The sequence below is a fragment of the Hippocampus guttulatus genome, chromosome 19 (genome assembly GCF_054856545.1).
Source record: "Hippocampus guttulatus isolate MCC_2025c chromosome 19, RoL_Hgut_1.0, whole genome shotgun sequence".
NCBI lineage: Eukaryota > Metazoa > Chordata > Actinopteri > Syngnathiformes > Syngnathidae > Hippocampus > Hippocampus guttulatus.
Window position 1 is genome coordinate 6285395 of NC_141279.1, and position 26864 is coordinate 6312258.

Sequence of the window (26864 nt, forward strand, 5' to 3'; positions counted from 1 at the left end):
TTCTGGTAACATTTTAGGACAAGGGAACCATATTTGGTCACTTGTGCCAAAATGGATGCCACTCAACACTCTAGTAAATAGTAAAACCCTGTGATTTATGTGATTTGGACCCGAGGAAGACCTTAAAATTCATTTTGATAGCTTTTGTGCTGGGCATGGGTGTGTGCGTTTAGTCCACGGTTGTAGAACCTCTATTCCCACAGTCAAGCAAACCGTATGAGATGTAGCACATCTCATAAGGCCGTAAAACCATGTGATGCAAAGCCTAGGAAGTCCTTAAATTCAATTTTGCTTTTACATAGGATAAGGGAACCATATTTGGTAACTGGAGCCATAATGGATGCCATATACTTAAAAGACAGTGGAGAGGAGAAAGACATGTTCAATTTTGCTATCCTTTTTTTTTTTTATATATAGGTTACGGGCAACTACACAGCCGCAGGAACCGTATTACATTCACATAGCTCGTTGATAAAGGGGAATGAACTATATTGGGTAACCAAAGCCAAAATGGACACGACATGACACATTACCATGACACACTACAAGGCAATGAACCATGTAATGTGTGGGGCATGGAGGACCTCATCCAGTTTTGGTAGCATTTTAATAGCAAGGGATTTTGGTAACTACAGCCAAAATGGATGTCCGACACCCCATATTTCCTATTCTCTTTTTTTTTTTTTTTTTTTTGCAGAGAAGGGTCTAAACATGTCCCAGCTTTCTGGGAGCTCCACGGCCCCCACCCGGCCTGGCCTGCAATGGCCTCACGCCACATTAAACATTTAGCAAGGCACTCTGAAAGTGTCCATTGTCGTCTTTTAGAGCCGCCGAGCTAACAGTGGTGCAGTCCCTCTCTGTGTTGCTATCGCGAGCTAGCTAGCCCATAACTCCCCTGCCCTTCCCTTCGCCCCCCCCCCCCCCCCACACACACAACTACCCCCTCCCTGACTGACACACAACCATATGCAAAAGCAAAATCATTGGCTCGGAAAGGCCAACTATGTTCAGAGCAAGACCTGCATTAATCAATATTGATCCATGCTGTGTGTATCTCTATCTGCCGATACTTATGCAATGTGTGGGTGTGTGAGTGTGTGTTTGAGTGACCAGCCGCCTTGCTGCCGCAGTCAAGTGTTACAAAGGCACCATAGCACAGAGAGTTGTATTGTACCTTTAAAAATGCTTGTTGAGATCCACAATTTATCATAGCAGTCCAAGGAACAACACGCATGAGTTAACATGATTGTGAGTGCTTGTCTCTCAGCATTCAAACATTTTTACAGATTTTAAATAGCATGAATGCTTGTCTGTCATTTTCCCACTATTTTAACGTGCATTAATTATCATTGCTGTGAATACTTATCTCTCAGCCTGTAACATTCAACATTAGTGTTGATGCTTGTCTTTCAGCATTCAACCCCATAATGGCAATACTATGACAAATTGTCTCTTAGCATTCAACAATTTAAACATGGATTCACATGACCATTTTACCACACGTTTTAGTGTGAATGCTTGTCGCGCATTCAACTCGTCGGGGGCTACTATGAATGCTTGTCTCTCAGCATTCAACTATTTTAACACATATTAGTAATCATGATAATACCTGTCCCAGCATGAAATCATTTTAAAATAGTGTGAATGCTTGTCTCTCAGCATTGAATCCACCCTAGCAATGTTATCAATCATTGCCTCTCACTATCCAGACAGATGTTGATTTAACATCACTGTGAACGTTTGTCTCTCTGTAATCCCATAAAAAAATATTCGTGATGTGTTAGCATTAGGTGAAATGAGATTAGATTCTCGCCATTCATGAGGCAAAGTACACATGTTCACACTTGTCTTTTTGGAGTGATTTTATTTCAGCACATCTCGCGAGAACTGCTGCGCTCTGCTCACACGCGCCACCAGCGTCACTCCTCCTCTCGCCAGCTCCTCCCTTTCCGTGTGTGCGTGCGCTGTGCTCTGCTCTTCAGACTTGCCTGCCTGTCACTTCGCTTGTGTCGAAAGGCTAGGCTACGCACCACACGATCGGACCCGCGCACGGAGAGCCAGCCGCCGTCACAACCCCCACCCCTTCCCCGAGGCTCGGGATCGCCCCTCACGGCACCAACCATGGCGACCACCGCAACGTCCACCCGGTTCACTGACGAGTACCAGCTGTACGAGGAGCTCGGGAAGTAAGCGGCAGCCGCGCACACACACACTACACACAAACGCACTGGGTTTGTCTTCCAGTCCCCCACCCCCGCAACAACCTGGCCTCACTTTATTGCAAGGCTGGCCAGCTAGCAGGCTAACCTTTTCTGGTAGCTTTGGGAGGGACCGCCGGGGCTGTGGCAATATGTCGCGCGCGCTCGCTCGGTCGCCGCCGCTAAGGGCAGCAGTTAGTCGGGCTATGGGCTCGAAAGCGATCGCGGTACTCCACTAGCCCTGTTAGCCCCATTTCAATTTTTTAATCCAAGAATGGTGGTTTGTGAACGTAGACGCAACCACCATTTTGTGCCCTCGCGGAGCCCCCTCCGGCCGCTGACATTTCCCCTCTACCCACAACCCCCCACCCCCGTCCCATGGTTTCTTCTTGACAGCTCCGCGCGGGCTCCCTCGTCCGGAGACTGTACTCGTTAGGCGATCGCTTTTTCTGTTTTTTTTTCCGCCTCCCCCCACCCAACACCCGCCCACCCCCAATGAGCAGCTGCAGATGATTTGTGCTCCCGTGTTGAGTAACGTTACATAGCTCCGGATCACCTAATGAGGAAGTCATGCGGTCCCGGCTGCTTTTATAAATGTCTGCGCCGTAACGCCCCGTGCACCAACTGCCCCCCACCAGCGCTGTCCTTGAACGCATCGTGGTTTGCTCTCAGTTTTTGCTGTATTATTTTTAAAATTGGACCTACTAAGCACGCGCACGAGGTGGTGACGTACGTTTTCGCGGTATTTTGATGACGACATCACAACCGCTGCTGTTTCATCATCATCATCCTCCTCATCATCACCCCCCCCCCCGCCCCTCAAAGGCAGCATCAGCCATGCCTCTTATAAAGATGTTGAATACTGACTCTCCTTCAACACTGACCACTCGCTCCTGTTTTTCTTTTTAATCACTAATGCATCTTTTCCACCATCGCTCATTCTCGTCAAGTTATTTCACGTGGGGCCTCATGTCACCCGTCACCTCTCGTTTGCTGCTTAATAATTGAAAGCGAGAGGAGAGTGCTGGTAGTGAGGAGCTGAGTGCTACGGCATTGGCCGCGGTGGATACTCTCATGGGTTGACAGGTCGCCAGGAGCCCCCTCCCCTGTAACTGAGTGCTTACGCAGGAGATGTTGGTGCTCTGAAAATGATGGCGCAGAATCGCGGTGTGGTAGACCGTGGAGTGTTCCATCCGGGGCTGTGTGTAGAATAAACCTCGGGCTGTGTGATTATGACAAATGTAATTCCATCTGCAGCATTGTAGTTGCGTGTCTATGGAAGATTAGTCAGAAGTACTTGGTCGTTGGGCTGTGTAGTCCATGACCTGAGCGGATATTAGGCCATGTTTCCACAGAGAGGTCCTGTTCAGTTAACCACTACATGGTGTGGAGTGGATAAATCCTGACATCAGGTCAATGAGAGCCCGTCTTTTGGCTGCAGTTCGGCGTGAGGGTTGAGGTACCCCCAGTGGTATGGTACGCAATGCACCCCCCAGGGGTCTTCCTGTGACGCTGTCCTCTGAAGGACCCTTCGCAAATGGTGTCCTTCCAAGGCTGCTCCTCGTGGAGCTTGCGCGGATCCCCTAAACTGTGGCAAATTTGGACAGGCCTCGCGACTCACTTGATTGTCTGCTGTACCGCCACAAGATGGCGGCAATGTGCTCGGCTACTAGAGACGAAGTGTTGAAGAAGTGCGGCGTAGAAGAAGAGTGAAGCAGTGTAGGCTATAAAAGGGTCCTGCGAAGCAGCCTACGCTCGGGCCTGTTTCCATGGAAACAATGGTCAGATTTGAAGGGTGGATTTGGACAGCAGTGTCCAGTCGCGGCGCACCGGAAATTACGCCATGTGATCTTTGAATTTGGACTTTGGAGGACACAGTGCAACCAGGGTGGTAGAATACCTATAGGGCCTGGAACGAAAAGGTACCACGTTTCAAATTTTTGAACTAGTGTATAAACCCAAAACATAATTTAGGGGTTAGTATTTAGTTCATACTACCTATTTTCAGCTTTACATTGGAGTATTACCATGGTGGCATCTCAGATGTTGCAGTAGATCTAGTAATGCTTATTTCATATCACTTTGACAGATAAGAGCTGTGTTTCCACCTCCCATTTTCGGGAACTTTTGGTTATTTGTATTTCAAGCAGATTTGTTCCAGGCCTGAAAGGTTCCCGGACCTTTAGTTTCTGGCTCCGGCATTAATGCGATGGAAATGCGCTGAAAAGTGCCTATTTCGTAACTCTCTGGTCTTGTTTTTGTAGGGGAGCTTTTTCAGTGGTACGCCGATGTGTCAAGAAATCCTCCGGACAGGAATACGCCGCCAAAATCATCAACACCAAGAAGCTGTCTGCGCGAGGTATGCTAACATGCACGCACAAAATGGTAGGGGTGTAACAAAAAATTATTTGAATCGGAAAATACGTTTGGATTTAACCCATCCCAGTCAAATCATGACATTACATTACGAACGTACCGTCTTTGAATTGTATCACATCCCATATATCGAATAATCTTTTATGAGAGATGCACACTAGGCATACATCGGTGTGATGTTGCTGATTATTTGCCGTTTCTTGTTGTTGTTTTTTTTTTAGTTTTACCATTTTCAACAGGCAGACTGCATTTTGACTGCACTGCATCACACCAACAACCATTTGATTATCTTCTTTAGTCTTCTTACCTATCTGAATGTGTATATCGCAACAGATGCGAGCTTATGCATCGAATGGAATTAAGATGGTGTGAGTGTACCTAATGAAGTAGTCCAGTGAGTGCCGCATGTATAAAAGCAGGACGCTTTTGTGTTTTGTCTCTTCTTCGCTACCGCCATAATTCCAACAGCTGAGGCGATATCCAATTCAATCATAAGCTTTTATGATCAGCTTTAATGACCCTGCCTTTTTTTCAAAGGCTGTATTAAATAACTTTGTTTCTCCGGACAGCTTCTGTGCCGTCAATTGATCCAAATTTCCAGCGAGGGGTTGGTAGCGTGGTGGTGGTTGGGGGGGGGGGGGGGGGGGGTTGGACAGCACTGCTGGGCTTGCGAGGATGAAATAAAAAACCGCAGCGGTAGCGGCGGAGGGGCAGGATGTGAATCAATGTAATTGTTGCCGTGGCGTCTTCGCGTAGCACTGCAGCTCTCGGGGCCTGAATTTTATATGCCGCCGCATCGCCGCGCAGCTCCACGCCCACACACACACACACACACACACACACAAAGGCTTGCTGCTGCCATGTTGTAAGCATGGCACGGACTTGTGTGGAACCTCCCTTGGCTTCACAAACCTAATTGCCTCCCCCCCACCACTACCCAATTATGCTCCGTGCTAGCATTAACACACATGCTCGCGTCTCCCTTTGTTCTCGTCAAGTCCGTCTTTCACCCGTCTTCCTCGTGGCCTCTCTCTTGTCTCTCCGTAAAAGGGGGATTGAGGCTAATCCATTTATGCTAAATGTATCTCGTCAAGCACTAAGACCCCACAGATTCCATAGGCGCCTCCCCGTTTGCCCTGTTGTCGTCTGACGGCATTTGTGTGTGTACGTGTGCGTGAAGTAACACTAATATAGCACGCATCCGCGAGTGCGCGTTACCACAGTTATTGTTCCATCTCTGGCGTCCAGCAGTGGGCATCTTGGCGTGGGCTTCGGCGATATGGCCTTAAAATAAAATCTCCACGTATTATTTTTACACATCAATCCAATTGTAGTATATTTCTTATCTCAAATTCACTTTCCCCATTGAAATGAATTGAAATGCCATTAATCTGTTCCAACCCTCCCGCAAGAAAATAGCATTCTGTACAATTGTACTTCATAAAAATGTACAATAATGATATAATTGCCCCTTTCGTTAGCTCGGCTGGTGCTTTAAATTGCTTGTTACCATTAAGCTAAGCGGACCTGCCTAAGGCAAAACTTTGTGCTTCTTTTAAATACACAGTGTAATACTATTTATTTATGGGTGCTTATATATCCTATATCCTTTATTTGTGGGACAAATAAAGGATATCTTAATCTTAGACAGTAAACTAACTGGGAGTGGCATTAAACAGCCCGAAGGCTCTTTTTTTTTTGAAGACTTGTTCACTATCTGCCATACTGCTGCTTGTTATGTGTAAGTTGAGTTATGTTGACTGCCACCACACAGTGCTCGTATCTTAAATGTTCCCTTGCAAGTCAAAGTAAAAAGTCATCTATATCCTGTGTTTGTCACATGCGTTGCTATTCCCGTGACTCTACTACACGCGACAATATGCCATAATTCCTTCTCACTTGAATCCTGAAGTTCTGATTCGGTGTTGGTGTTTATTGGCCAATCGGCATCTCAATTCGAGTCACCGCAGATTCACGCGCGGTCCTCACAAATACCCATCAACAGTAATTTAGAAAGATGTGACATAGCGGGGGGGCGCCGGATGAATTGCAGTTTACCGCAAATCTCTATTTCTTCGGCAATGTTCAGCGCGATGTGACTCGGTGTTTGCATTCCCTTGGCCTTCTTTCTCGTCATACGGGAAAACAAAATGTGAAAATGGTTGCCTTCATGTTTCTTAGGGGATAATAAACTTTGTTTTGTCGCAAGAGGGGTCAGAAAAGTTAACTCGGCAACAATGACTGAAACTCGGCTTCTTTTTTTTTTAAACTAGCTCCACTCCATTCGAAGCCTTGCTTTTGAGGCAGTCGGGACAAAATCGTTGCAACATGACATGAAAAAGTCATAATAATATAAAGCCAAAATAAAATGCCGTATATTATTTAAAAATGATGAGTGCTAACTTTAGATTTGAGCGCTATGGCCAGTGCAGCTAAGATTTGCAATAGCAATTATTTTGACCCAAGAACAGATGAATATTCAGTTTCAACTGCCCTTCGTTCACACGAGCGTCCCGGATTATGTTCGACCTTGGAGGTTTCAACCAATTATTAGTGAATTCATTTCATATCGATTTTGTCCCTCATTCAGTGATGCTGGTGTACCTAATGTTTTGTCGGGTGAGAGTTTTTCTAGAAAGGTCAGTTCATTGGCTCGTAGCAGTGGGACAACATCAAGGTGAAGACTCGAGACTCAAGGAGTCGCACAATAGAGTCAAGTGTGGAGAAACCCACACACACACACACACACAGAGTCAAATAGCAGCGCAGTGTGTGCAGCTGCAGTGACATGCACCTACACGCACTACGGCAAATGCAACATCTACTAGTTACTCCCAGGCAGGCTCTGCGTGAGGATTTGACTGGTAGGGGTGGGTTTTTTTTGTTTTTTTTTGGCCCGATGGTGCGAGTGTGACCTCACGCGTGGCCTGGTGGGTAAGTCTCGCAAAGCTCTGGTAAACACTGCAGTAATCTGAGGGGAGGGGAAGGCGGGAGGGAAGGAAAGAGGGTGTCGGGAAGCAGCGAGGCAAACGGAAGCAATGGGAACAGAAAGGAAGTGTTGTTAGGCACTCAAGTTTGTGTGTGGGGGGGTTGTTTTGTTTTTTCGTTTTGCTCCCTCTACTTCCATGAGAGCTTCCTGACTAAAGGCATTCAGAAGGTAGCTTTGAGTCAGGGAGCGGCGTCATTTACATGTTACATGCAGGTTGACAACCCCCCCCCCCCCCCCCCCCGCCCCCCAAATCCTAAATATGAATGATCAGATGTTACCAAGATGATAATGCGGTTTGCGTGTGTGTGTTTTATGGACTGGCAGAACTTGTTGACGCTTCAAGGATTTATTTGATTTGCTTCCAGTGCATGGCAGGTGTTCATGGTGCAGCCACCGGAGGCAAAAAAAAAAAATGTTATAAAAGATCACAAGGATCAAGTCGTAATTTGTCAAATAAAAACTAAAATTGTTTTAAGAACAGTCTTAAGCCCTCCATGATTCTGCAAGAATCTGATACATAGAAAAGTGGTCCTATGAATGACACTCCCTTTTCCTCGAATTATTAATGTACTCCCTGCTGACACTTGGTAACACAATTTTTGCCCAAAAGTAGATCATCGGGCGCCCCGAATTGTCCGTGATGTAAGATGGCCGCAGGGCCCGCCCCCCTGGCAACGCAGATGGCCAATTAGAGAGCATCAGGAAGTTCCAGTGTAATTATACTCCCCCCCCCCCCCCCCCCCCCCCATCTTCTACCAACACACGCACGCACATCAACATATGTGGGTGGGGTGGTGGATTGAATGAATTAGTGAGTGCTGCAGTGACACTGCACCATACCGGGCACGCACTCCCAAACACACACAGGGAAACGTGTGATCCTCTTCGAGCAAATGGACGCCGGGTGTAATCCACCCTCCTTCTCGCTGTCTGTCCCGGCGTCCTGCGTCAGCGGCGTAATTAGGCGGCGCTTCGGGTCTCTCCCTCCATCTCTGGAAATCTACACCTTGCGGGGAGGAAGGAAAAAAAAAGAGACAGTGAAAGAGTGATCCGAAATAACAGACTGTTGCTTTAAAAGCTCTCCGACGTAGCAACAGGTTGGACAAAGCGAAACAAAGAAGCCGCATGACAGCTCGAGAGAAAGTGTGTGTGTGTGTGCATGGAGGTGGAGAGGGGGGGGGGGTCGCTTTTGTTTTTTTGCGTTACATCTTATTAAATGTTGTTATCCTCAAATATGTTAGTGTAAAAGCAGTTTCCTCATAAGATTGTATTCTGTGACAATAAAAGCACTGAACCAACCAAAAGAAAGAGTAGACTCTCTTCTTTCACCAGAACGTTTTTCTAGCTTTTGAGTTCTTTTGTGATCATTCGTCTAACAGAGGTTGCTTTCACCAAAAACACGGGTTTCAGAGCAAGCAGTAGAGAAAGCCGGCTTTTTGTGAAAAGAAACCCGTCAGGAGAAATGTTCCTCCTGTTGCCCACTGCAGATCGCTGTCATCTGCTGAACATGATGGTACCTGGCGGATTCCAGTCGAACCTCGTTTGTCAGACCATCCTTTGCATTACAAAGAGAAAGGGGCTCAGATGGGATCCCTGATGGAGTCCCACCTCCACTGTAACTTCTCTGTCACACCCGCAGCACACTTGACCGCAGTCCTATTGCTCTCATGAGTATCCCGTGCTACTCTAACATACTTGTCTGCCATTCCAGACTGACTTGACTCAATGTCTCGACTTAACTTCTTCTTCATTTGTGTCTTTTATTGAATCCAAAATGACTGCCTAAGTCTCTGACTCTCTTCCATCACACCGCTCTTGGCTGCCAAGCCTTCCTGATAATCTACTAGTTGCAAATGTTGCTACTCTTCCGCTAACATGGCGTCTTTGAATGAATAGTGTGTTTGCGTGGCATCCTCGGGTGGTACAGAAAGAGCACAAGAATATGTAAATGATGACGTTTTTCACTGGATAGTTATTGGGGAAAAAGTAGTGAACTCATGTTCAGACAACATACAACTGTAGACCATTCCAGGAGCCGAACAAATCCATAAAACTGTGCGCACGCGCATTCCCATCCAAAAGTGCAAACGCAGCGAGAATCCACACGGGGATGTTATACACCCTCATTAATTTCCACCTGTCCTTAAATTACCTTAAATAAGAGCACATATGCAAACCTCTTCAGTGAACCCTTTTGCTAACAATAATGTGACTCCTCAGCTGCACGATTGCATTTTTAATTGGTTGGTATCAACCGTGAAGTCCGGCTGACTGATTCTGTGAAGTCAAAACCCTCCATTTTGTCTCTCCTCAGACCACCAGAAGCTGGAGCGCGAGGCTCGCATCTGCCGACTGCTCAAACATCCCAACATTGGTGAGTTTGCTCCTGCGACTCGCCCGCAGAATAGACGCCTCGCCTTCTCATGGGGATGTGAAAAGGGCAAGGAAGGAGGAAATGAGGAAATGACTCAATCAATGACACCTTTCTCATCACGCTCACTTCCTCACGTCCTACATTTCTTTCTTTTTTTTCTTCCTTCTTTACACCCTCGCTCGATGGATTTTCACTCGCTTGCTCGGTTTTGACACATTTTGGCACGGGCTGTGTTAAAAGTTTGGACAAAAGAGGGCACAAGAAAGAGACAGATGGAGAGACGCGAGCGAGGAGAAGGAGACAGATGGAGGAAGGAGCGTGAAGATGGAGGAGGAAAAGGAATGAGCAGTCACTCTGGTTTCTCGCCGCGGGGCCAGCCATCCTACTTGGCCATATTATACAAGTGATATTCTTTTTTTTTTTTTTCTCAACGCAACGATAAGCCTTGACATGCTGAAACGAGGCCTCCGCTGTGTCTCGAGCTGGCCCTCTGACGGTTGCGTGTCGCTTGAACGCTGAACAGTTGACACGATTTCAATTTGGACGGGTGTAAACCCGAATGTGGCGTGAATAGCCTGGCGTCACAACAACAAAGTGAAAGAAGCAGGAAGTTGACACAGTAAACAAAGGAGGACATCTGTGTTCTCGTAGTTACGTTACGGACAGAAGAGCGCACATTTGTGTTCTGACAGCGGCTGCGCAATATGGCCTTTAAAATAAATAGCAGTGAAATAATGGAAATAAATATTGCAGGCTTTCCAGATAGTGAGATTAAGTGCCTCCTCTTGGAAAAAATTCCCCTTAGTCAAAACAAACCGTTTCATAAATGAACATTTTAAATGTTAAACAAATTAACGTCAGTTTTTGCTAAGTGGGCAACATGTAACAATGTTTGGCTTGATTGACTCCACACTTGCCTTCCACCAGGCTCCAATCTTGTCATATGCAAAGCAGTGGGAAGATAATTCCACTTGTGTTTTTCGAAGTCGGAACTCAATAGCTTGTCACTTTTTACAAAAAATCATCTTTATAGGAGCCGGAAAGGTCGGCAGCCAAATTGGCAGCACTGACTCTGCTTTTGAAAACTACCTTAGCGCCGCTGTGTTGTGGTCACAGCCATGTTGTTAGTGTAAGCAGTGCAGGTCAGATGGGACACGTTGATTGATCATTTCTTCCAAAATTCGTACAGATAAAAACTATAATTGTGCAGCCGTTTTTAGTTTTAATTCAGTGGAAACTACAAACGTCAAATGCCCCCAAATTTGTACATTTTGGAGTTCCAACGAAATGTTTTTAAGCAATTAAAAAAAAAAATGAAAACAGTTTTACTCTGGAATGCGATGAATTCACCTTCAGGATTTCAGGATGTTACAATAATAATAATAATAATTATTATTATTATTATTTCCGGATGTTACAATGTGCTCATCAAACTGGAATTTGGGTTTATGAAGGCAGAATCTCTTTGATTGGATTTCATCTGGTGGTGTAGGCGTACCTAATGTTGTGGCTCATTCGTACCCTGTCATGAGCCGACTTCCTGACTCATCCACACATGGTCCGGGGGGGGGGGGTCCCTTGAAGGGAAAATCGCCCGGTTTGATCATCGTCGTCAAAGATGTGGCCTCCTATCTTCATGACAGTGTGTCTAGAATTGGAACAAAATGGTGGTCACTTAGCCACTTACCCGCTAGCGGGGCTGTCACGTTAACGAAATACACAGTGGCGAACAGCCATTTTTGAGAGAAGAAAAAAAAATAGTCATTGTAAAAGCCACATTCATTTGAGGCGTGCCGGCGTGAGGAGCCATGGAATATTCCGTCGAGTTGTGCCTGTGGAGTATCCAAAGAAAACCCACAAAATAGTTCATCGGGTTCAAGAAGAACGTGACGAGTCAATGTCCAGACCTAAACCCGACAGAGAATGTTTTACCTGCTAAAAAAAAAAAAAGGCTTGAATGGAGTAACCAACAAAACAAAGTGTCATTCTTGATTGAAGAGTGTTTTGACCAAAACATGTTTCAGACACTTCTATGAAACACGTTTTAAAGTGTGTGCAAATGATGGTATGTCCTTTTTAAGTGGCAAGTGTACTCATCCACAAGTGTGAACATTCACTCTCCCTCCTCATGTCTTTCAGTGCGCCTGCATGACAGCATTTCAGAAGAGGGCTTTCATTACCTCGTCTTTGACCTGTGAGTCTATTGTGAATACACACACGCAAGCACGCACGCAGACACGTTGACATTTGGTCCACGTGCGTGACTGCGGCTTGTTTGTGTATGCTAAGCACACTCTCCCCCTGCTAACCCCCACCCAGGGTGACAGGAGGGGAGCTTTTTGAAGACATCGTAGCCAGAGAGTACTACAGCGAGGCCGACGCCAGGTACGCGCTTCATCAATGCCGCCATTTATATTTCATAGCCGCCTCTCTTTTATACGTCTTGTAAATTCAACGCCGGCATTCACAGTGACAAATGAGGCGTTTCCGAGGCCGGCGCGTAGCTCGTGCGCGGTGGCCGCCCTCCGATCTCTTTTTCCACTTTTTCCTGCCATTTTGTTTGACACTTAAGTCACATCGTCCTCCTCAGGTTTCCTCGTGTGCTATTTGGGTGGTGCAACAGCTTAAAGAGTTGGGTGGACAACTGGATTAGCGCTCTTTCTCTCTTGCTGCACACCAGGGGGGGGGGGGTGTTTAAAGAGCCACCGAAGCCCCCTCTCACGCACTGTCTTACATTCGAATTAGGCCTCAGCCGCTCTTCTACAGCGACCTTGCCGACGCTAACCTTTTGCAGAGACGTGACACAAACATGAGCCCGGAGCAAGGGGACTCGCCGAGGCCTGACACTGCACACTGCGTAAGACCGTCATCATGATGCGGTCGGGCCGGCTGGCCGGAGGGAACTTTTATTTATTAAAATGTTTTAAAAATTTCATACGAGAGCCTGCACGCTCACGAGGCGAGTGTGAAATTGCGGAATAACAGCAGCTTGCATGGACGCCCCCGCCATTAAGATGGCTTCCCACACGCGTTCCTGGTGTATCGATTGTTTAAACTGCAGCGCCTGTGTTATGTCTCAGAGGAGAACGCCTTGTTTGCGAAAGGCTCGTTATGCAACTTAGTGCAGAGCGCGCTCTTTTCTTTTTGTGTTTGGACATGATTTCATGCGCATTACCGCCGCCATTAACGTAGCGCGGCCCATTATGGCGAATCGCGCCCACAGTTGTGAGTGCAAGGGAAGATTCCCATTCTTGCATCATTTCACATTCCTTAATAGCAAACAAATGCGATGTGATGCATCTATGATATACGTTTTTTTTTTTTCCTTCCCAATGATAGCATCTGACGTGTCTATCTTTGCGCCCCCCCCCCCCCTCCTTCTTTGCTCCCCCAGTCATTGCATTAGTCAGATCTTGGAGAGTGTCAATCATATCCACCAGCATGATATTGTGCACAGAGACCTCAAGGTGAGTGGCTGCCCGTTTCCGTGACAACCGCACTCCCTCACACACGCACGCGCATGCACACACACATGCACACACACACCTCTGCTTGTGGCCATGGCAACACACAGATGGCTCCCGGTTTCTCCATCGCTCGCTTTCTATGGCTCGTCTTTTTTTTTTTTTTTTTTTGGTCCTGCTTTTTCTTCTTCTTCCTCTCACATCCGCTGGTTCATCCTCCATATTTGTTCTCACAGATGATGAGTCATGACCATGTGAACAGCGTGCGTGCGTGTGTGTGCGTGTCACCTATGGCAAGGAAAAAACAAGGACACACACACATACACATTGCACTGACATGGGTGGGTGGTAGAGATATAGATGAACCCCTGAAGTTGCCAGGACAACTCGTGTGACATCACGCCACCCGCGGAGCGAGCAAGGGGAGGGGCTTATTTCACCGGCGTGCTGATTGACACAAACGGCTCCTCTTTTGCCTACTTTGAGGCGATGCGGACAACATGGCCTCGAAGAAGGATAGTCATCATCATAATAATAATAATTGGGATTTTTGTGTCGCTTGTCCCGGGGGCGGGGGGGATGTCAGGTTTTCTTCCCCTTGTTGTAGCATAACGCTATGATCTCGACGCGCTCTGCTCGTCTGATTTGTTGGCCTTTTATCCTGAGTGGGCTTTTACCACAGGCCCTTTATGTCCTCCTGCCCAAACAACGGCCATTTAGAGCGCCGCCTCTTGCTAAGTACACTTTCCATTTAGCGTGCTGTCTGCGGCGCTGCCTAAATAACTCCCCGGTGGTTTCTATGGCGACGGGCTTACGTCCATATAAGGTACTGCTGTTGCTGCTGCTGCTGTGGAGATTCTCAACCCACCCGTCCGCTCTCCGCTCGTCCCCGCCCCTTTTCCCCTGCCATCACTGTGCGCTCTCACACCTTTGCTGCCCGCTCCACACACACACACACACACAAGATCCATATTGAATTCATCTGAAAAATGGCTTCAGCTGAGCGAGGCTGTCACTAACTGTCTCTCACAGTCTTGATCTTCTGTCCTGCATTCTGCTTCACCATGTGTGTCTGCGTGTCTGCTCCCCAGCCTGAGAACCTGTTGTTGGCCAGTAAGATGAAGGGAGCTGCAGTGAAGCTGGCAGACTTCGGCCTGGCTATTGAGGTGCAGGGAGACCAGCAGGCTTGGTTCGGTGAGAAAGCACAAACAGACGTCAGTCATTTTTTTTTCTTTCTTTCAAGATACATTTATTTTTCTTCACCGACTTGTTGGCTATTCTGCTTTTCCTTCTAAGGAGAACAAAAATGTTTGTGCATACGCATCGCTATGTCTTGCCAACGCGGATCACAAAAACAAGCTTGCCCAGTATTTTTCAAACGTTTCGAGTGAACATGTTCTCACCAAACATCCCAAAAAAATTAATTAATTGTTGAAAGTCTGTTGGATTTAATTGACATTTAAAGTAAATATATGATATATAGTGCGAGACATAAAATAGTTTTACAGTGGACTTTGACTTTAACCCATTTGTATTGCCTGCTTTTCTCTAAAGCAGTTGATCACTTAAATTTAGGGACGGTCTCAAGCATTCCATCACGCATAAATGGACATACATATATATACAGTGTATATATATATATATATATATATAAATATGTATATATATATATATATATTTATTTTAAATAATTTTACGTCATTAAGGGTCTTTTGCTTGGCTTCAATGCTTAATTTCACATATTTATTACGGTGACCACTGGAATTGACCCAAGAATGTTATTGCTGTCCGTGAGAAACAAATGTAACAATTATTATTTAGATGGAAACACAAATGAAGGCCCTGGTGGCCTCGTTGCATCGGGCGCATTTCGTCATATTGTTTTGTGTTTTTTGTTATTGTAAAGTGTCCTTGGGTGTCTTGAAAGGCGCTTATAAATAAAATCTATTATTATTATTATTATTAAAACCAACGTAAATTGGTGTGAACGTTTGTTTGTTCACACATGCTCGCACTGATTCCGGTTCACGCTTAGTTCACTGTGTCTTGGCGCAGGCCCGAGCAGCGAGCATTTGGCCGACCGTTAAGCACAGGCCAGATGATTAACGGGCATTCGCTTGTGAATCCGCGCCGTCATAATCTGGCCTTGCATTAGATTCCGGGGCGGTCAGCGGGGTCTGAACACCCATCGCTTGCGCCCAACCCCCTTCACATAAGCACAGGAAAATAGCCTTGATGAGCAATAAAAAGATATGACTTAATTGTGTCCTCTGGCTCATTTTCCCCTGTCGGGCAGGCTTTGCGGGCACGCCTGGCTATCTGTCTCCGGAAGTCCTTCGGAAGGACCCCTATGGCAAGCCCGTGGACATATGGGCTTGTGGTGAGTCGTCCTCCATGAGTGATAGCTTTGAATTTTGCACTGTCAAGATTTGGGTAGGTTGCTTGATGTGACGCAAGCGTCATGAGTCAAACCCAATAACAACTAATAACTAGCAATGAATGCTTTTGCTTGAGAATTTCACCCCTGAATTTCCCTCCCTTTTAGCGCTCACATTTCACGAGGGAATTGTCACTTCTAGTCACCGCAGTAGATTTCACGCTACTCTTTCAGGGACCTGTTGATCAAGTTTCTTTCAATGAAATGAAGGGATTGCATATAACAGTGCTCTGATGTTTTCTGTCAGGTGTTATTCTCTATATATTGTTAGTTGGATATCCTCCATTCTGGGATGAGGATCAGCACAAGCTCTATCAGCAGATCAAAGCCGGAGCTTACGACGTAAGTGTTTGTCTGGATGTGTGCGTAAAGGGGTGGCGTCGCGCGGGTGCGGTCCAGGGCTTTGCGAAGCAATTTTTTTTGGAGTGGGGGCGGGGGGGACTGTTTAACTCATTCAGTACCAGCCAATTCTGGACCAAGTCTGAAAAGACGTTTAAAAACGTCTTTGGGAGTGAATGAGTTAATAGTGTCCAATTGAGAATTGGTCCAAAGCTATTGATCCAGTCCGCCTCCCTGACGCATTGCAGAGATGTATGCGCGCGCATGTGGTCAGTCGTTGTAAAACGGAGACATCCGCCAAAATATGCGCATTTTATATTTGAATTCGGGCTCCGTGGCACTTCATAAATTGCACCCCTGCTATATCGTTGTTGCAGACAGATATGTAGAGAGAGAGAGAGAGACATCAGTCAATTTTAATGCCCTCCCATGTGGGAAAGGAGAGCTACATTACTCCGTGCACTTTTCACTCAGACGCAGACTTACTGTTACGCACCAAAAATCATATGCTTGTACACCCAAAAAGTATGTTTGTGTGTTCATATACATTTACAATGTGTTTAAAAAGTGTATGGGGAGGATGAAATGATGTAAATCCCAAAGTTTATATTCTCTCGCTATATGAGAGCTTTTCACCGACTTGCCGGTGGGTCTGACACGTATCCCTTTCACCGTATGGACATGGCAATCAGCCATTCGTAACCTCCTGTGTCATGACTTTTAGTTCCCCTCCCCCGAGTGGGACACAGTGACCCCCGAGGCCAAGAACCTGATCAACCAGATGTTGACCATCAACCCGGCCAAGAGAATTACTGCCGAGCAGGCTCTCAAGCACCCGTGGGTCTGCGTAAGTCACTCCAAAACAACAGTCATTGAGAGAAAAGAAAATATCGGATAGGAAACACCACCCACGTCTTTGCTATATTAAGAGCTTTTTAACACCCTTGTTGGATGAGTAAATGTGTGAAATTTGTCTCCCCCCCCCCCCATTCTGCAGCACCGCTCCACAGTGGCATCCATGATGCACAGACAGGAAACTGTTGAGTGTCTCCGCAAGTTCAACGCTCGCCGAAAACTCAAGGTACCGAGTGAATCTTCACTTTGTTATATTTTGCCAAGTATGGCCCTCAGGCAGACTTGTAGTGTGGCAGAGTACAAATGCTTTGTGACTGTACGGATGTAGAATATTCACGTATCTGTACATTGGATCATTGAAAATTGTAACATTTCACTTTTACTTTAATACATGTCCTGAATAAAATGCATACTTTTACTCAGTTAAAGTATCCCTAACCATTGACGTGGCTGCAAAATAAAATGTGACTATTGCTAATTGAAGAAACGCCTCAACCGTGGCACAACAGAGCGTGCCATACCTCACTTTTGCGTTGTTGTCACCTATGACTGTGCATTTTGAGCTGTTTTTATTTATTTTTTTAACTCACAAAGCTCCCAGTTTGACTTAGCGAGAAGTTCTTATGCCACCGAGGCAGCTTTGAACAAAGCCAATGCGTCTAAAAGCCACACAAAGCCGTCTTATTCGCTTTCATCACCGAGTGTTAGAAAATAGAGCCGTTGAAATTTGCATTTAGAAACAGAATCGACTGCTTTTTAATTCCCTTCCTCCCTCGCTTCTCCTCCTGCAGGGAGCCATCCTCACCACCATGCTGGTGTCCAGAAACTTCTCAGGTGGGTGTGCCCTTCGCCCTCCTCCTCCCTCCCCCCCACGCAGCACACGCAGAGCAAGGAGAGTTGGATAGAGTTGGAGTCCTCTGCACCTCCCCTGCCTCCCTCCTTACCGCACACGCACACACCTTGAAATAACACGAGTGAACAAACAAGTAGGACCAACGTCAACAGAATTGTGATGTACAGTGGCAGACATGCCGTTATTGATTGTATGTGGTCACTTGTGTCTTTGTCCATTCTAATATGTTTCTCCCTCGTTTGTGTGTGTGTGTGTGTGTGTGTGTGTGTGTGTGTGTGTGTGTGTGTGTGTGTGTGTGTGTGTGTGTGTGTCCCTCTGCTGCCTGTGGAGCATTTGCATGTTTGCAAAATAGTCTAGACAATTAAAAAAAATAATAATATATACATTGGGGCAAGTGTGGTGCCGTAAAAACAAGATTGTTTTTTGTTTTTTTGTCTGAGCCTGCTGCTGAGGATGTCTTGTTTTGGGGCCTTGTTCCCAGGTTTTGATTTCGTTGGATTGATTTTGTTTTTTCCATGGGTAACAATTTCGACCCCAGGCCTGGGAATCCACGGGGTGTGCCTCTTTTTTTTTTTTTTTTTTTTTTTTTTGCTTTCAGTCCACTTCTATCCAGCGCCGGCGATGTAGTCAGCGCTGAATCCGCCCGCCCCGTGGCTTCCTAGACTCCCCTTCGGTCGAAAAGTGCAATTTGCATAGCCCCTCCCAACTGTAGCATTTCTCGTCCAATAGTGGGCCGGCAGCATACCAACTCTGCTGCTGCCGCCTCCTCCACTGCCTCACTGGCTCAGGAAGGTACGTCCCAGAAGACACGCCCATCCACTTCCTCTCCTCACTCACTCCTCACAGACGCACTTTTTTTTTGGGGGGGGGGGTTCATGGTGCTGAGGAGGGGGTGGCTTGTGCATGTGCCTCCACCCTCCGGCGGCATCTTCATGACCACACATCTGCATGCGTACACATTGAGCTCATCTCCACAGGGTGTCTGCAGATCCCACCATGTTGTATGTAGAAAGCTGCGGATGCATACGTCCAGGTGCACTTCAATGATCAGAATGTCAGTGGAAAACTTGATTTCAGTAGTTCGATTCAAAAAGCCAAGTAGTTCATGATTTTATTTTTTAAATTTGGATGATTGGAGTTTGCAGCTGAGGAAAAGCCCCAATTGACCATTTCCATAAATAAGACCACTGTTTAAAAAAAAAAAAAAAGTATTTCCCTCTCTTGAATGAATCTGAATAAGCTACTGTATGTCTAGTTTCCTTTTTCAGCAAACGGTGATTGTGCCACAAACTGAAACTTCAGCATTTCAAACTCGTCTTGCAGTGTCCTTAAAAATCGCTGGCTTCCAGAAGCATGTTTGCACGCACATGCAGCAAAGACTCGCTTTAACCTCCACTTAGCAACCGCAAGCTCACCGGCGCTCATCGGCCTACAAAGATGTTCGTCTTTCACTCAAGATTAACCTTTAACATAGTGCCACTGCACTATTTACTACTTTCCTATTGCCAACGTCATGTGATATCAACTATAGGTGAATTCGTGAATATTGGAGTGAAGTGAACTTTTTTTTTTTTTTTTTTTTTTTTTTTTTTTTGCAACGTTCTAATTTATTGAGCTGTACCTGGACGTGCGTTATCTGATTGAACCTACATGGCCCTCTTTCAATGTCATCTTTAATGAGCGGGAGGCCTTGAAAAGTGACTTTCTGAAGCACGCAGATACCCTGTCCACAAACAAGTGGTTGTCCAATTTGATTTAATGCACCAAAACCACATTTAATGCCAATCAGTTGACCTCCAGAGCAAATCCCCTCCCCCCCACATCAACACCTCACCTCTCGGTCTCCTCACCTTCTGCTCCCCACCACCACCGCCACCACACCGATTCCATCTGCAGAAACGAGCCCATGTCGCCACTGCTGACGGGCTCCATCCAGACCTCCGTCTGACCCTCAGACGCCCTCTGAGCAGGCGTTGGCTTGCGAGGACGGGTTTGGGGGCAGCAGGGGATGAGGAGGGGCGATGTATCCTGGGGGCGAGGAACTGACACTGCAGGGGGCCGGCAAGAGCTGGGTTGGCGTGCTGCCATCGTCGGACCTGGGTCTGCTGGGGAGGGATAAAGGTGCGGATGTAGGAAAGGAGGGGGGGGGGGGAGAGCTTTCGAAGCGAGACGGAAGCTGGGCTTCCGGATAATTCTCTCGTCCCCCGCCCCCATTCCTGTCATCTGTTTTAGTACTTACCACACATGCCTCCGTGAAGGAATGCTTGAATGTAGGGCTGAATGATCTGACTTTTATGCCAACTGTATTCGATAATTGTTGCATTTTTCAGAGTTGTCCAGGGTCGTAGTTTGGCCCTTGGTGTTGCCGTATGATGAAAGAAGAGCATTTAAAAGAACAGCGATTGCAATGGCAAGTAGGTAGTCATTTATTCCATTTTTGTGTACGGATGAAGCAGAAGTTTTGAGTCGTAGCCAATCCCCTCGCCTCACAGTTCTGAGGTTTGTAAAATGGTTTCCTCAGGCAAATGAATGATCAAACAAAGTTTGAGCGCCCCGATCTTCGAACTTGGCGCAGATCAAGTTGTTTTGTCGTGAAGTCAACGCGATGTCAAAATCAATAGCTGCAACGATCTCAGCTCAGCCCGGCTCGTCGTCGTATTTGAAAATTGGATTTGGACGACCTTGCAATCGTATCCCCAATGCCATGAATCATTCAGCCCGACTGCCATCCACCACGGAATACGCGGTGGCAAGTACTGAAATCAGACGGCTCTCATCCCCGCCGGGTGGGAATGTGCGCTGAAGGTCGGCGATTCCGATGGTGGCTCCATTAGATCCGAATGCAGGGCAGTGTAGAGCGCAGCGGGTTCTCCGTCACCGTTGTCAGCCACACGGGAGGGTCCGCTTTGCTCTACACTGAGTGAATCCGAGTGTGATGAAGGCGGATTAAAACGTGAAAACGGGAGGCAGGGCAGGTGTTGCTTTGGGAATGTCTGAGTGGTGTGCTGAGATTCCGGAGGGTGCTTGTGAAGGTTTGTTTGTCAGTTGTGGAGCCCTTTCAAGGTTTGCGGGCTCCCCGGACCAAGTTGCCTGTTTTGTAAGTTGTCCCCCTCCCGCCCCCCCCCTCACCCCTTTTCCTTCTCCTCAATATAAAGTGTGACATGAGCGCTCCTCTTTTGTTTTGCTCTTGCATTTCCTCCCCCACTGATGGTGTCCTGCATCACTGATCCTGTAACTCCTTCTTTGCACCCCTTTTATGCAGACTACAGCCCAAAGTTTGACAGGCTTGAGCCTCATGTTGCCTCTTTGTTATGATTCTTCTTATTATTTAAAGAAGCCTCAATGCCACACGAGTGCGCGTCGTTCCATGCAGGAGCAGTTTGCCTTCCTGCCCCTCGCATGCATTCTAAGTACAGTGGAACCTCTAAGGTCAAACGCAAGCAGTTCCAAGACGCTGCTGGCAACGTCGGACGTATTCAAGTGACTCATGAGAAACGAATTTGTCCGTTTCAGCACGGCACCTTTTATGAAAGGTCCAAGCGATGCTTTCCGCAAGGCATTTTAATGTTCGCGAATGTCTTCAAAGTGTTAAGATAAATTAACCAATGTCATTAAAGTGACGACGAGTGATTGAGAAGCCAGTTTATGCTCACAGCCGAGTCTGCCTACAAAAGTAATTTCACCTAATTGGTCGGAAAATTATTCATTCACGACGAATAACGTTCATCTTACCGTATCGGCGGCATATATTGACAGGCAGAACAATGAAATCCTCAGTACACATTTCAGTGTACTGTATACCCTTTTTTTTTTTTTTTTTTTTTTTTGTAATTGCAGGGATATAGCAGTATTCCACATGCGCTACTTGCGTAACATCCGACGTTCAGAGGTTCCACGTATTTCATCGAATGTTCTCGGAGGCGTCGTCTCTGCCGCTCTCTTGAATCCATCCCGCCCTCCGCCGCCTTCGGATCATCTCCACAAAGTGCGGCGGGGGCGGGGGTGTGTGTGAAGGGGTGATTTTAGCAAGCGTATGAACACAACGCTGGTCACCCCAAATGCTTTTTGTGCGGTTGCTGCATGGAAAGGTTGAAGAGAAATGAAAAGGCAAGCTAAGAATACAAAAGCATGACCTTTTTTTGTTTTTTGTTTTTTGCCGCCTTTCAACTCTGTGCCCCTTTATCTTTATTCTCCCATGTCCGACCCCACTTTCTCTCCCCCCCCCCCCCCACTTTTCCTACTGGAAGGTAAGAAACACAATATTGTTTTTGTGTGTCATAAGATCGAGTCGATTGAAAGGTGACCAGGGCCCTTGAAGAGAAATCAATGGTGATACATTAAGACAGCTTACTGCTCCCCTTTTAGTTGTGGGGGGGGGGGGGGGGGTCCTTCCTTCCAGACAGGAAATGGATTCAGGAAGTTTACTTTTGCGCTTGGGTTGCTTCTCATATCCCCAGGTGATAATGAATGGATTACGATGGGAATGGCTTTAGCGGAGGTTAAAGAAGGAAAAAAAAAAACGGTCGACATGTTTCGTGAGTTTCGCGTGGGTGACGTCATCCTGACGTTTGCTGCCTTTGCGCCCCCCCCCCTCCCAAGAGGCGACCGTTGAATCCATCGCCAAATGTAAAACTCAATTCTCTGCCCGTTTCCCTCCCTGTCTATCCTTCTCTTTTCCCCCTTTTTCTCCTTCTTTTCGCAGCATGCAAAAGTTTACTCAACAAGAAAGCCGACTCTGCTAAGGTAAGTTTGTCTCGTCACCATGATGTAAGCGCCCGCACCCCCCTTTTTTTTCCCCCCCTGTCGAATTATTCCCATTGAGTTGATTGTTCCTGTTTTTAGCTCCCGTGTGTCCTCTGGTTTTGAGAAATCCTTCATGTCCCCGAGACTCAATTTCTTTTGTTCCACCCCTCCATGTAACAAGCAGCCCTTGCTCTATTCAAGATTCACCTTTTTTTTTTTTTGTACTTCTTCACTGCGCTCTTTCCCAAGAAATCCATCTTTGTCGGCTATTAAGCATCATTCCCTCCCCTTGCCTAGCGTCCTCCCGCCCCTGGCGGCTCTGTGCAGTTAAGTGGTCGAGGCATAGAGAGTTATTGAGGCAGTAAAAAGGATGATCTGAAGGCCATTCTGTGGCACTCACCCTCTCATTTGCCCCGTTAGCTCTCTCTCAACAGCTTGCAAGCCTTGACTAACGTGAGCCCCATTTCCTGAACGGCGTATGATTCTCATCTGTGTGTTCACTCCGAGTGTTTGCGTTCTTGTCCCAGCCTTCCACCAACAACAGTAAGAACAGTATAGTGAGCGCCATCAATGCCCTGAAAGACAGCAACATGGCAACCAACGCCCAGATGGTACAGTAGGCCCGCCGCAGTGTTGTTGGTTCCTGCATTTTAACGCCCCGCCCACCCCCTCCCCAGTCCTCGTTTGTAGCGCCATCGTCATTGCATTCGTGACGTCTGTTGTCGTCCTCGTTCATCAGATGTTGCACCCGTCCTCCGTAGGCTCCTCCACTGAGGTGCACATGTGCTATCCTGAATTCAAGATAGAGAAAATGAGGAGGCCCCCACCACTCGGGGCTCTTTTTAGTGAGCCTAGGGACCAAAAATTGGAATGGAGTTGGCGAGCATATGCATCTGACCCGAGGCAACCTTTGGCTGGGCAACATTCCAAGTAGGCCTGGGCTCTCATTCTTGAACTCCACCGACAGGCATTTGGAAAGGGGGAAGGTGAACAAAGAACTGGCGGTAAGAAGGGACTCGCTTCGCGTTTTTGTCCAATGTGAAGCCGATCTTGGGCAGGAAACGTTGCGCGGAAGCCTTGCTCGACGTTCCCTGTGGAGCTCCACCATCGAAAGAAAACAAATAAAATAGTTCTGCAAATCTAATAATGACTTGGAACTTTGATCACTATCGGGCATGGAGGGTTGGGGAGTGAGGATTTGGACTCCTGGCTGTAATATTTATCGACCTAAACAGAAGAAAGAGCATTTGTGAGCCATTACTTTCTTTCTTTGATGGGATACCGATGACATTTAAATGTCAGGATGCACACGTTCACCTTGTTTGGACGTCAAAGGAGAGCACGAGCTCCAAGATGATGTGTCAGTACAGAACTGTAATCTGGGTTCAACTCGCCATGCCTGCTGATTTTTGTACGACAGATCAGTATTGTATGTGGCGACGTAGCACATTCAATCCATTTTGGAAAAACGACCCTTTTGTGACTATCTCCTAGCTTCACCTTACACTTTTCTGTGCCCGACTCGTCTTCCTCCTCCTCTTAGTAACCATGTTAAACCTGACTTGTGTTGCTGCGCCGTTGTGGCATGTTTTTTTTTTGTTTTGTTTTGTTTTCGGGGGGGACAACGAGCACGCATTGCATCACGTAGCTTCCGTAATGCGCAATTTGGTCTGTTTGTCAACCGAAGAAAGGAGGCGAGCGGGACAAGTCAGTTTCCTCAAATCTCAAGTTTAGTCGAGTCCCGATGACCCCATTGGATGAGGCACCGGTCCTTAAAAGGCACATTTCCACCAAGCAGTCCAGTTTAGATCACCCTGATCGAATTTGGAAGGAGTAAGTCACGATCTTGTGTTTCCGTGAGTGGAGCTTGTAGGCAGGATGGCAACACGACCTAAATGGGAAGACTTTGCAATTCACAAGGGAGCTGGCGGTTTGGTAAGGGCTCCAGCAGTCCACGTATTTGTGTACGGCAGCAGTTTGCAGCTTATGTTTCGTTTTAGATAATCGAGTCGAGGGAACTGAACAACTTGGTGGAAACGTGCTTGAAGTGGCGCTTCTCCGCATGACTGACTGACTGGTTTGTTTGTTTGTTTTTTTACGTGGCAGGAATCCCAAAGCACAGTGGTGCACAACCCGCCCGATGGCGTCAAGGTGAGCGGCACGGCACGCACTGCCACTTCTCACCTTGTGACCGGTTGCCGTAATATGTCTTTTTGTGTTTGCGGTTCCGCAGGGATCAACGGAGAGCAACGCCACCAACGACGAGGAAGAAATGAAAGGTAGGCGAGGTTACTCCCGTTTGTTTTTTGACGGTTTGGATTTTTCTGTCCCATCCGGCGGGGCGGGGTGGGGGTATTTTGGGCTGGGGGGGGGGGGTGGATGCGCTCTTGACGGTGTGTTTGTACGTGTTGTGCGTCTGGCTGCATCGTGCGTGCGTACACACGTCTGTGTGTGTGTGTTCTAGCGGACAGTTCAGCGCTGAGTCAGAGCAGCGCCACCGAGGAGATGCCCCCACTTCTGCCCTCACCTCAAAGCTCACCTGCCAGTAAGTTTGCTTTAAAACAGGAAGCTTTGTGGTGGAGCTAACAACCGACCCCCCCCCCCCCTTCAACCTCCCACCGACACCCTCACTTCCTCCCACAAAATCCCACCTTAGCTTCCTCTGGTCACCAGGAGTGATGGCTTGCACATTCACTCTTTCTCACCCGCCAAGCTGCGGGTTCCCACTGCTTGTGGGATTTCAATACATTTTATGATTTTGGGTGGGGGGGAAAGAAAAAAAAATTGCTCACAGGGTTCTCACGGCCCCTTAAAAAAAGGGCTTGAATTTTCAGGATAAAATGCTTTGGTGCCGCTTTGTTCGCTGCGTGGCAATATAAATGAAAACATAAACCTGTGCACAACAGCTTTTCATTCTAATGCGGTCTGTTTTTGTTGGCGTGAAACATAAAACTGTCTCTTTAGCCTGAATTTACACTCGGGTTGTTTTGCCCATTTTCCGTTCTGTATTTTTTATTTTATTTTTTTCCTTCCCAGTGTTCTTGTGTTTACAGATGGGAACGCATAAGCAACCCGCATGCGCACATTCCCAAATTGCACATAAATAACGACACAAGCATCAACACTGGGCAGCAGTAACTCGGAAGAAAACACAAAGGCATAAATAATCCAAGCCATTACAACGTTGCGTTTCGTTGGCCTACGTTGACTCGACCCAATTGAATTTGGCTGTCGACTTAATCATTTGGATTTGATCGAGGCAAAAATCTACGGATTGGCTTGAGTAGTTGAGTCCCTCGCATGTGTGTTGCCGTTGCCGCTTCTCTGCATGGACTACAATAATTGGACCTTCCAGCCGAGGCCCGATCCGTTCTGGCAATGTCGGCGTGTTCCCAAATCGTGTCATGAAATGTCATCTTGACCAACTGTGGCTACCCACCCAAATTACATGGTGGGTGGAGCGGGGGTGGTTTTGGGAGGAAGGGTAGACGTTAAATCCCTACCTTGTGTTGAGACCCTCGAGACTCCCGAGTACCCTCAGCTGTGGCATACACTCCGAACACAAAGCTATTGAAGCCGTCTGGCCCACTGTGGGCACCCTCAAGTGTGTGTGCGTGTCTGCGTGTGTGCGTGCGTCTGCGTCTACCTTGTGTGATCACTGCATTTTCCCCTCTTGTTCCTAACGTGACAGCTCCAGCTGGACGACACCCTCACTCCCCTTGCACCTGCGTGCCCGGGAACCTTTTCACGCCCACTTTTTCCACTACTTTCTCCCCCAACCTCTCTGCTACTATATTAACGCGTGCTTACCTTTTTTTTTTTTTTTATATATCTAATGGTTTTTTAGGAAGACATTTTAGGGAAGTTACAGACCACAAATCGTCTTTCGCTCTGGTCACTTGTTGCTAGGCAGATTTCATATCCCATTCATAACTGCCATCCATCTATGATACCTGTGTTCAAGGGAGCTGGAGCCTTTCGCGGTTGACACGAGCAACCATTCACAGTCATATTGGCAACTCTGGGCAATTTAGATCATTTTTGTGTTGGATTTCAGAGATTCAAACACAGAACCAGTGACTGTGAGGCAGGCTTGCGAACCACATCTACCATGTCCCAACTACATAACCACACCAGAAGTCTTTTTTTGTTTTTTTATTTACAGGACCAGACAACCAAATGCATTACTACTCTGTATTATTTCTAAACTATGTAGTGTACTGAAATGAAAGTTGA

General features: G+C 46.9%; 1 protein-coding gene across 10 annotated transcripts in view; it reads left to right on the forward strand.

Moving 5' to 3' along the window:
* Positions 1-1939: 1939 nt before the first annotated feature.
* LOC147189843 (calcium/calmodulin-dependent protein kinase type II subunit gamma) overlaps positions 1940-26864 on the forward strand; it is a 30522-nt gene continuing 5597 nt past the window's right edge. For 2 of the 10 annotated variants that reach the window (XM_086137908.1, XM_086137911.1), the window contains exons 1-18: positions 1940-2186; positions 4463-4557; positions 9878-9937; positions 12077-12131; positions 12257-12322; positions 13332-13404; positions 14493-14595; positions 15698-15781; positions 16086-16180; positions 16902-17024; positions 17175-17258; positions 17824-17866; positions 18615-18677; positions 22588-22628; positions 23156-23239; positions 24735-24779; positions 24862-24907; positions 25093-25173. In XM_086137908.1, coding sequence (XP_085994034.1) covers positions 2122-2186; positions 4463-4557; positions 9878-9937; positions 12077-12131; positions 12257-12322; positions 13332-13404; positions 14493-14595; positions 15698-15781; positions 16086-16180; positions 16902-17024; positions 17175-17258; positions 17824-17866; positions 18615-18677; positions 22588-22628; positions 23156-23239; positions 24735-24779; positions 24862-24907; positions 25093-25173 — 1306 coding nt within the window. In that variant the 5' untranslated portion in view covers positions 1940-2121. The remainder of the gene's footprint in view (positions 2187-4462; positions 4558-9877; positions 9938-12076; positions 12132-12256; positions 12323-13331; positions 13405-14492; positions 14596-15697; positions 15782-16085; positions 16181-16901; positions 17025-17174; positions 17259-17823; positions 17867-18614; positions 18678-22587; positions 22629-23155; positions 23240-24734; positions 24780-24861; positions 24908-25092; positions 25174-26864) is intronic. The other 8 variants (XM_086137910.1, XM_086137909.1, XM_086137913.1 and 5 more) reach the window with 8 other exon arrangements.